At 48.7% G+C, this 10,000-nt stretch overlaps 2 protein-coding genes across 6 annotated transcripts in view; both read left to right on the top strand.

The window, feature by feature from the left end:
• LOC133121981 (Golgi apparatus membrane protein TVP23 homolog B-like) overlaps positions 1-1,374 on the top strand; it is an 8,763-nt gene extending 7,389 nt beyond the window's left edge. For 2 of the 3 annotated variants that reach the window (XM_061231607.1, XM_061231606.1), the window contains exons 6-7: positions 44-172; positions 650-1,374. In XM_061231607.1, the coding sequence (XP_061087591.1) occupies positions 44-172; positions 650-676 (156 nt within the window). In that variant the 3' untranslated portion in view covers positions 677-1,374. Of the gene's footprint in view, positions 1-43; positions 197-649 lie in introns of those variants that run through there. The other variant, XM_061231608.1, reaches the window with a different exon arrangement.
• Positions 1,375-1,701: 327 nt separating this feature from the next.
• The window catches only part of LOC133121979 (exocyst complex component 7-like), a 26,647-nt gene continuing 18,348 nt past the window's right edge, over positions 1,702-10,000 (top strand). Inside the window, exons 1-7 of one of the 3 annotated variants that reach the window (XM_061231600.1) lie at positions 1,702-1,851; positions 2,305-2,370; positions 2,739-2,923; positions 3,289-3,394; positions 4,626-4,860; positions 6,873-7,034; positions 9,571-9,716. In XM_061231600.1, coding sequence (XP_061087584.1) covers positions 1,792-1,851; positions 2,305-2,370; positions 2,739-2,923; positions 3,289-3,394; positions 4,626-4,860; positions 6,873-7,034; positions 9,571-9,716 — 960 coding nt within the window. In that variant the 5' untranslated portion in view covers positions 1,702-1,791. Of the gene's footprint in view, positions 1,852-2,283; positions 2,371-2,738; positions 2,924-3,055; positions 3,102-3,288; positions 3,395-4,625; positions 4,861-6,872; positions 7,035-9,570; positions 9,717-10,000 lie in introns of those variants that run through there. The other 2 variants (XM_061231601.1, XM_061231603.1) reach the window with 2 other exon arrangements.

The following is a 10,000-nucleotide window of genomic DNA, read 5'->3' as shown; positions in this document are numbered from 1 at the left end:
CCACACCCCTAGGGGCAGCAGTGCTTGTGTGTGTTCCTTGCAGGCGGTGGTGATCATGGGGGTGGTGTTGCAGGGTGCTAATCTCTACGGTTACGTACGCTGCAAAGTGGGTGCCCGGACCAGTCTGAGGAACGTTGCCACCAACTACCTCGGCCGACAGTTCTTTAAACAGGTGAGTGAGCGAGTGAGTGAGTGAGTGAGTGAGTGAGTGAGTGAGAGAGTGAGAGAGTGAGAGAGTGAGAGAGTGAGAGAGTGAGAGAGTGAGAGAGTGAGTGTGTGTGAGAGAGTGAGTGAGTGAGTGAGTGAGTGAGTGAGTGAGTGAGTGAGTGAGTGAGTGAGTGAGTGAGAGAGTGAGAGTGAGTGTGTGTGAGAGAGTGAGTGAGAGAGTGAGAGAGTGAGTGAGAGAGTGAGTGAGAGAGTGAGAGAGTGAGTGAGTGAGTGAGTGAGTGAGTGAGTGAGTGAGTGAGTGAGTGAGTGAGTGAGCGTAAACACAGTCCTTTTGCTCAGCTGCACTTGGCGCTGTTATCCATCAGAGTTATTGTTGAAGGTAGCTGTACTGTGTTATATATTAGCTGTACTGTGTAGCTACGTTGGTAGGCTTGTTGGGCGAATGCACGGCTGATAAGGTGTTTTTGTGTTTCTGTCGCAGGCTATGGCTAAACCAGCGGAGTCCTAGGAGCTTCTGCCAGAAGTGCGTTGATGTCTGCGTTAATCCCGATGCTAAATCTTACAATCCCATTTTTGTAAAAGGAGAAACCCCTATTTTGAAATCTTTCGCCGTAATTAAAAACGTAACTCGTTTATAAAAGATGACTGGATATGCTGTGCTGTAGTTTGCGAGAATACTTGAAGGTGTATTTTTTGCTGGTGTGATGTCACTTCGATGGCAGTGGAGGTTAAGACGCTGTGGGACGGGACAGATGAGCAGTATTACTGTTATTTTTTCTTTTTTTAAACAAACCGCATCTTTAAGAAACGCTCTTGTGATTTCAGAGGATGTGGGAGTAACTATAAGGGCTCGAATTTGTAGGTTTTTTTCTTTTTTCTTTTTTCTTCCCTTTTCTGAGATTATTCTGTATTTACACACACACTCCAGGGTTTCCTGATTTTAGTTTTTATTTTAATTAATCTTATTTTAGCATATTTATTTTCTCCTATTTGGATACACTATATAAAAATTATCGTATGATTGATGGCTTTACGCTGATGGTGCACAGTAATAAAATGAGCTTTGTATATATATATTTATGTAAACATGTTTTGGGCACTGTGTGATTTATTACCCTAGACTGACGTTTGCCTCAGATAGGAAAGGAAACGGTCCTTTGTCCTTTTTACTTAGTAAAAAATTTAAATAAACTATATGTGATGTGATTTTTTTTTTAGCATGAGTCATTTTGGAGACGTGTGTCGTTCCTACAGCGACATCTAGCGGATCGTGAAGGTTGCGATAAAAGCTTTATGTTCATAGTATATAAACAAGCTTACATTTTGTTATTAAACCTAAACGAGTCTGCATTGCGCTCGGTGGACCGTGAACTGTAAACGCATTACAGAGTCGGCGGTTACACGCGTTAAACGTTGCTGTACTGTGTAGAACTTATATTCCTGTTGGCCACACCACACATGGTGGGTGGGACCGGCCGGGGAGACTGACGGGAAGCGCCGTGCCGCTGGAGATCACGCTGCTGTCAGGAGTGATTTAGGGCAGGGGGGGGGTTCAGCTCTGCTCCGGGATCGCCGGTAAAAGTCTCCCAAGTCTCGCCGAAGCGAGGCAGCATTAATATCAGGATGGTCCCGAGCGAAGCTGCGTCCGCACGGAAGAGGGAGATCGAGGCGAAGCTGGAGCAGGTCGGTGTCGCGCTGGAGGGCAGCGGAGTTGGGGGTTGTGTGTCATGATAAATACCGCGGAGGTGCGGGGAACGCTTCACTTCCTAACATTATGCTGACCAAAGCAGTTGCACTTAAAACTTGTTAAACCGAATTATTTCAGTCGTTTTGGCTGGTGAGAATATGGAATGGCAGGTATTAAGGTAAACATTAAGATATTCAAATTCAATGCCATCACTTCCCTTTTGCATTGTGGCCGTCTTGGTCTAACTTTATATGCTGCTGCTTTCTCGCCCAGGTCTCCCTTGGAAAAAAATAAATCTCAAACCTGGTTAAATAAAGTTTTAAATGAATAAATAAAAGTTTCCAATAAAGAACACGACCGCTAATCGTTCCCATTACACCAGACTTTTGGAAATAAAGTAATCTACCGTATTCCTATTTGTATTACAGTTCTCGTTTCCTTCGTCGTAGGAACAAGATATGCTGGCGTTTATTCATGAGAACTTAGAGAAAAGCGATCAACTGACCAGAGGAATGGTAAGCAAGAGAGATAAACGAGAGAAAAGCGCATGCGGCAAGTTTATGCGATGTTATTTTTAGTAGGTTAGTCACACTTAACACGAAGGTTTAGAAGTATGCGCCTCCTTAGTATAGCAAGTCATGCTGGTGTCCTACAGCGAATATTTCATAAAGTGGGTCTGCATGGCAAAAAACAAAAACAGCATGGGCTGCATTTTCCGACACATTGCGACATGGATAATAATAGAACTAATCGCAGCTGGCTGAATAGGAGCATCACAATGTTTTGTGCGTGCTGTGTTCGTCCGCTAGAGGGCGCTAGTGTATTCACTTTTACCCCGACCCCGGAGGGCGCTTGTGTGTTAACTTTTACCCTCTCCCCGGAGGTCTCCATCCTGTCGTCGTTCGAGAGCCGGCTTCTGCGGCTGGAGTGCGCCGTCATCCCCGTGCACACGCAGACGGGGAACCTGCAGCGGCTGCAGGACCACGTGGACCGGGCGCTCTCCTGCCTGGACCACGTCATCGGCTACTACCACGTGGCCAAGGACACCGAGAAGACCATCTGGGAGGGGTTAGTGGGCGGGGCGTCTGTAGCTGTGGACCAATAGGCTGCGTTCGAAACCGCGTAGTAGCATTCTACTTGTACTAAATTTCAGACTAATTTTCATTGAAGGGTAGTAGGAGTAGTATGCTAATTATGCAACGCAATGTTGTTTCTGTAGATTTCAGGTGTCAGGAGCAGGATCTAGGTGAGTGCAGATCTGAGATTAAAAAAGGTGTTTTAACCCTGTAAATGTAATGTTTAATAAGATAAAATATAAGATAGGTTAATACTTGCATCAGCTGAGTACAAACTGTGTATTGTGTGTGTGTGTATGTGTATGTGTATGTGTGTGTGTGTGTGTGTGTGTAGACTGAAGGAGTATCTTGTGTCAGACCCACAGGTAGACTGGAGGAGTATCTTCTCTGCATGGCTGAGATCCAGAAAGCTGTGGAGTTCTTCCAGGACAACAATCCAGACAGCCCAGAACTCAACACTGTGGTGAGCCTCTCTCTCTCTCTCCCTTTCCCTCTCCCTCTCTCTCTCTTTCTCTTTCTCTCTCGCTCTCCCACTCTCTCTTTCTCTCTCGCTCTCTCTCTGTTTCTCTCCCTCTCTTTCGGTTTCTCTCCCTCTCTTTCTGTTTCTCTATCTCTCTCTCTCTCCCTTCTTTCTGCCCATCCCCCTTTCTTCCACAGAAGAATGTGGTTAATATCATCATTATTCTGCCTTTAGACCAATTCAGACCAATTCACAATCACCGAACGAAGCTGTGACTGTAGATCTATCGTATGATAGAAGTGTCGCACAGCCGTGATTGGTTGACTGAAAGGAAGACAAAAGGTTGCCATGGCGAGGATACTAGTTTACCAGGCTACTTCTTTTTTATGAATGAAGACGTTTTGTTTACGTGTTTGTGGAGAAGCTGGTTGCTATAGTAACAAAGTGCACTCTCGCTGAACTAAAAATACGGAAATGTAGTTCTGTCTGTCGACACTTTTGTTGAGCTGCGTAAATCAGCTTTGAGGAGCGGATCACTGAGCGGCCAAAGCACTCCTCTACATGAAGTGTTGAGTGAGTGTGAGTGTGAGGCAGTGTTGAGTGAGTGTGAGTGTGAGGCAGTGTTGAGTGAGTGTGAGGCAGTGTTGAGTGTGTGTGAGGCAGTGTTGAGTGTGAGGCAGTGTTGAGTGTGTGTGAGTGTGAGGCAGTGTTGAGTGAGTGAGGCAGTGTTGAGTGAGTGTGAGGCAGTGTTGAGTGTGTGTGAGTGTGAGGCAGTGTTGAGTGAGTGTGAGGCAGTGTTGAGTGAGTGTGAGGCAGTGTTGAGTGAGTGTGAGGCAGTGTTGAGTGAGTGTGAGTGTGAGGCAGTGTTGAGTGAGTGTGAGTGTGAGGCAGTGTTGAGTGAGTGTGAGGCAGTGTTGAGTGAGTGTGAGGCAGTGTTGAGTGAGTGTGAGGCAGTGTTGAGTGAGTGTGAGGCAGTGTTGAGTGAGTGTGAGGCAGTGTTGAGTGAGTGTGAGGCAGTGTTGAGTGAGTGTGAGGCAGTGTTGGTGGAGTGTGAGGCAGTGTTGAGTGAGTGTGAGGCAGTGTTGAGTGAGTGTGAGGCAGTGTTGGTGGAGTGTGAGGCAGTGTTGAGTGAGTGTGAGGCAGTGTTGATGAGGAGTGTGAGGCAGTGTTGGTGCGGAGCGAGTGTAAGGCAGTGTAACGCCTGCTCGGTCCCTGTGGGGGCGCTGTTTTGCAGAAAGCGCTGTTTGAGAAGGGGCAGGAGCTGCTGGAGGCCGAGTTTCGGGCGCTGCTGACCCGCTGCAGCCGGCCCGTGCCCCCCCAGCTGGTGCTGCGGCTCCTGGGGGAGGAGACGCGGGAGGAGACGCAGGAGGAGGCGCAGGAGGAGGTGGCTCTGGAGCACCTCCCTGGGCCTGTCCTACGCGACATGGTGTGCATCTCCTCCTGGCTGATAGAGCACGCCCGTAACCAGGGTAACCTCTCCTGCCACACCCCTTCCCTCCATCTCTCCATCTCTCTCTCTCCCCTTCCCTCCATCTCTGTCTCTCTTATTCTATTGTTGCCCGACCTACACCGTGGTCATGTCCTTAGCAGAAATATAAATATATAAGAATATTTATATATAAAATATGCTACGAATGCACTCCCAAATATTGAGTGCATTCATAGTATATAGTATATGAACCAAATGTTGCTGGAACCATTGCACATTGTGTATCACAGCGATGCTCTGTCACTGGACTATAAACTGGCCTTTAGTGTGTTGTGGGCAGGTGGCTGTGTTGCTGTGCTATTGTGTGGTGACTGTGTCTCTGTGCTCTTCTCCTCTTGCAGACTTCCTGAGTGTCTCTGTGTTGTGGCTGTGTCTCTGTGTTGTGATTGTGTCTGTGTCTCTGTGTTGTGGCTGTGTCTCTGTGTTGTGATTGTGTCTGTGTCTCTGTGTTGTGGCTGTGTCTCTGTGTTGTGATTGTGTCTGTGTCTCTGTGTTGTGGCTGTGTCTCTGTGTTGTGATTGTGTCTGTGTCTCTGTGTTGTGACTGTGTCTCTGCTCCTCTCCTCCAGACTTCCTGAGCGTGTCTCTGTGCCCCTCTCCTGCAGACTTCCTGAGTGTGGCTGTGTCTCTGTGTTGTGGTTGTGTCTCTGTGTTGTGACTGTGTCTCTGTGCTCCTCTCCTCCAGACTTCCTGAGCGTGTCTCTGTGCCCCTCTCCTGCAGACTTCCTGAGTGTGGCTGTGTCTCTGTGTTGTGGTTGTGTCTCTGTGTTGTGACTGTCTCTGTGCTCCTCTCCTCCAGACTTCCTGAGCGTGTCTCTGTGCCCCTCTCCTGCAGACTTCCTGAGTGTGGCTGTGTCTCTGTGTTGTGACTGTGTCTCTGTGCTCCTCTCCTCCAGACTTCCTGAGCGTGTCTCTGTGCCCCTCTCCTGCAGACTTCCTGAGTGTGGCTGTGTCTCTGTGTTGTGGTTGTGTCTCTGTGTTGTGACTGTGTCTCTGTGCTCCTCTCCTCCAGACTTCCTGAGCGTGTCTCTGTGCCCCTCTCCTGCAGACTTCCTGAGTGTGGCTGTGTCTCTGTGTTGTGACTGTCTCTGTGCTCCTCTCCTCCAGACTTCCTGAGCGTGTCTCTGTGCCCCTCTCCTGCAGACTTCCTGAGTGTGGCTGTGTCTCTGTGTTGTGGTTGTGTCTCTGTGTTGTGACTGTGTCTCTGTGCTCCTCTCCTCCAGACTTCCTGAGCGTGTCTCTGTGCTCCTCTCCTGCAGACTTCCTGAGTGTGGCTGTGTCTCTGTGTTGTGGTTGTGTCTCTGTGTTGTGACTGTGTCTCTGTGCTCCTCTCCTCCAGACTTCCTGAGCGTGTCTCTGTGCTCCTCTCCTCCAGACTTCCTGAGTGTGGCTGTGTCTCTGTGTTGTGGTTGTGTCTCTGTGTTGTGACTGTCTCTGTGCTCCTCTCCTCCAGACTTCCTGAGTGTGGCTGTGTCTCTGTGTTGTGGTTGTGTCTCTGTGTTGTGACTGTGTCTCTGTGCTCCTCTCCTCCAGACTTCCTGAGCGTGTCTCTGTGCTCCTCTCCTCCAGACTTCCTGAGTGTGGCTGTGTCTCTGTGTTGTGGTTGTGTCTCTGTGTTGTGACTGTCTCTGTGCTCCTCTCCTCCAGACTTCCTGAGTGTGGCTGTGTCTCTGTGTTGTGGTTGTGTCTCTGTGTTGTGACTGTGTCTCTGTGCTCCTCTCCTCCAGACTTCCTGAGCGTGTCTCTGTGCCCCTCTCCTGCAGACTTCCTGAGTGTGGCTGTGTCTCTGTGTTGTGGTTGTGTCTCTGTGTTGTGACTGTCTCTGTGCTCCTCTCCTCCAGACTTCCTGAGCGTGTCTCTGTGCCCCTCTCCTGCAGACTTCCTGAGTGTGGCTGTGTCTCTGTGTTGTGGTTGTGTCTCTGTGTTGTGACTGTGTCTCTGTGCTCCTCTCCTCCAGACTTCCTGAGCGTGTCTCTGTGCTCCTCTCCTCCAGACTTCCTGAGCGTGTACTTCCAGGTACGCTCGGTGCAGCTTGCCGGCTCTCTGAAGGGGCTGAGAGACTTCCGCAGAAACTCCCCGCCCACCGCCTGCCCCTCCCCCGCCCTGCAGGCCCGCCGCAAGGACACGCCCACCAAGAGGCCGCCACGCCGCCCAGGTCAGACACGCCCACACTGCTGGTTAGGCCACACCCACTCACATGTGTGCGTATGTGTGGGTTAGTGTGTGTATCTAATGAATGATGTTGTTTCCCTTTCCCTGTGTGTGTGTGTGTGTGTGTGTGTGCGTGCATGTGGGCACTCCGATGAAAGCAGTCTACTTCCCAGGTAATTGTGACCATCAGCAGGCCACACTGGGTTGATGCTCTGCATGCTGGCTAACGTGCTAACAGATTAACAGCGTTTGAAATCCGGTAAGAATCCATGTTTTCACGTTTGAGCTGCACGGAATGTGGAATCACAGTGTTGTAAGGAGCCGTAAGAAGAACCCTGTATAGACAGCCTGTCCTCTTCTCTGTCTCCAGTCAGACCCGATGTCTTTTGTGTTCACTGTATGGACACGCTCTGACAGAAATCTGTTCTGTCTCATAAATAAAGCCTCTTCTTTCATTTATGTCTTCAGCCATGTCTGTGTGTAGTAAATAGTTTTTGAACACTTGGAACAATATTTCCCTCTCAGGTTTTCAGCATACTTGTCCCTAGCTATGATTTGCACTTTTCTGTATTTTGCTCTGGATAAGAGTATCTGCTGCCAAATGACTATAATGTAATGTAATGTAATGTAATGTAATAATGTATGTAATGTAATGTAAAATGACAAAACTGTAAAAAATTCAAGCAAAGCGAAGAGGAGAGATCATGTAAATGCTGTAGATACAGAACTCACACGTGCACATCTACACCCACATCTTGTTTTGTTTGGGACATAATGTTGCTGTATTTGCATAATTTCCTGAACAGGAAATCTGACACAGGAAGTGCCCCTTTCCTGTCCCCCACTCTTCTGTTCTGCTGGGCTGTTGTTCAGACAGGAACTCACACAGGAACTTACACAGGAACTCACACAGGCTACCATCTCTGAACTGCTGCATTAGATTAGTTATTTAAGCCGATGCTTTTTATCCAAAGTGACTTACAGTTGATTAGACTAAGCAGGGGCCAATCCCCCTGGAGCGACGTGGAGTTAAGGGCCTTGCCTTGCTTGTGTGTCGGTGATTGGCTGAGCTGGCTGTTCAGTGGCTGGTGTGTGTCTGTGATTGGCTGAGCTGGGTGTTCAGTGGCTGGTGTGTGTCTGTGATTGGCTGAGCTGGGTGTTCAGTGGCTGGTGTGTGTCTGTGATTGGCTGAGCTGGGTGTTCAGTGGCTGAGGTGTGTCTGTGACTGACTGAGCTGGGTGTTCAGTGGCTGGTGTGTGTCTGTGATTGGCTGAGCTGGGTGTTCAGTGGCTGGTGTGTGTCTGTGATTGGCTGAGCTGGGTGTTCAGTGGCTGGTGTGTGTCTGTGACTGGCTGAGCTGGGTGTTCAGTGGCTGGTGTGTGTCTGTGATTGGCTGAGCTGGGTGTTCAGTGGCTGGTGTGTGTCTGTGATTGGCTGAGCTGGGTGTTCAGTGGCTGAGGTGTGTGATGCATAAATAATACTGAATGCTGTGTGTGACATAACTGCATGTATTAACATGAACCTAATTTGAATGGAATTGCATTTCACTTTATTGTGGCCCCCATGCAGACTAGCTGACTGCTATGGCATCAACTCACAGGGATCCTTATAATAAGCAATGAGGCTGCAGTTAGACACTCACACACAGTCTGTTAGTCTCACTCAAACAGGTTAATGAGAGATACCCAGGCACTCTTACAGTGAGCTGTCAATACAGCTGGGATGTTGGGGTGTTTGGATATCGAGGTGTTGGGTTATTGGGGTGTTGGTGTTGTTGTGTTGGGGCGTTGGTGTTGTTGTTGTTGTGTTGGGATGTTGGGATGTTGTGTTGGTATGTTGGGATGTTGTATTTGGATGGTGGTGTTTAGTGTTAGGGTGTTGGTGTTGTTGTGTTTGGATGGTGGTGTTTAGTGTTGGGGTGTTGGTGTTATTGTGTTGGGATGTTGTGTTTGGATGGTGGTGTTTAGTGTTGGGGTTGTTGTGTTGGGATGTTGTGTTTGGATGGTGGTGTTTAGTGTTGGGATGTTGTGTTTGGATGGTGGTGGTTAGTGTTGGGGTGTTGTTGTGTTGGGATGTTGTGTTTGGATGGTGGTGTTTAGTGTTGGGGTGTTGGTGCTCTTGTGTTGGGATGTTGTGTTTGGATGGTGGTGTTTAGTGTTGGGGTGTTGGTGTTGTTGTGTTGGGATGTTGTGTTTGGATGGTGGTGTTTTGTGTTGGGGTGTTGGTGTTGTTGTGTTGGGATGTTGTGTTTGGATGGTGGTGTTTTGTGTTGGGGTGTTGGTGTTGTTGTGTTTGGATGGTGGTGTTTTGTGTTGGGGTGTTGGTGTTGTGTTGGGATGTTGTGTTTGGATGGTGGTGTTTTGTGTTGGGGTGTTGGTGTTGTTGTGTTGGGATGTTGTGTTTGGATGGTGGTGTTTTGTGTTGGGGTGTTGGTGTTATTGTGTTGGGATGTTGGGATGTTGTGTTTGGATGGTGGTGTTTAGTGTTGGGGTTGGGTTTGGAGCCCCCCTGTCTGACCCCCCTGCCTCCTTCCCCTTTAGGGAAAGACGAGATGCAGGACGTGGATATGGACTCGTACATCTGCTGCGTCAGTGCGTTTGTAAGGCTGGCCCTCAGCGAACACGCCCTGCTGGCGCAAGTCATCCCAGAGCAGCACCAGAAGAAGACCTTCGACTCGCTCATACAGGTCAGAGGTCAGAGGTCAGAGGTCAGGGGCCATGTTGTCTGGGGGGTGTTACCGAGCTCCCTTTCCCTGAGACCTGACGTGAGTTCAGGCCTGAGCTTCATATGTTTATTCTGTTCGCCATGAGCGTGAGCTAACATTCGCTACTAAAAGCGAACTAAATTAAATGTTTATTTTAAATCGTTTAACAGTAACTGTTTGGTGCAAACCGTCTTGAATGCATGTCTGGTGTCTCACTGGATTTAGAGCTGGAACTGTCACCCTCTGTGTGCTTTCTGTGATTATTA

Source organism: Conger conger, chromosome 2, assembly GCF_963514075.1.
Source record: "Conger conger chromosome 2, fConCon1.1, whole genome shotgun sequence".
Lineage (NCBI taxonomy): Eukaryota > Metazoa > Chordata > Actinopteri > Anguilliformes > Congridae > Conger > Conger conger.
Note: the sequence above shows the minus strand (reverse complement) of the source record. Positions and strands in the feature narration are given on the sequence as shown.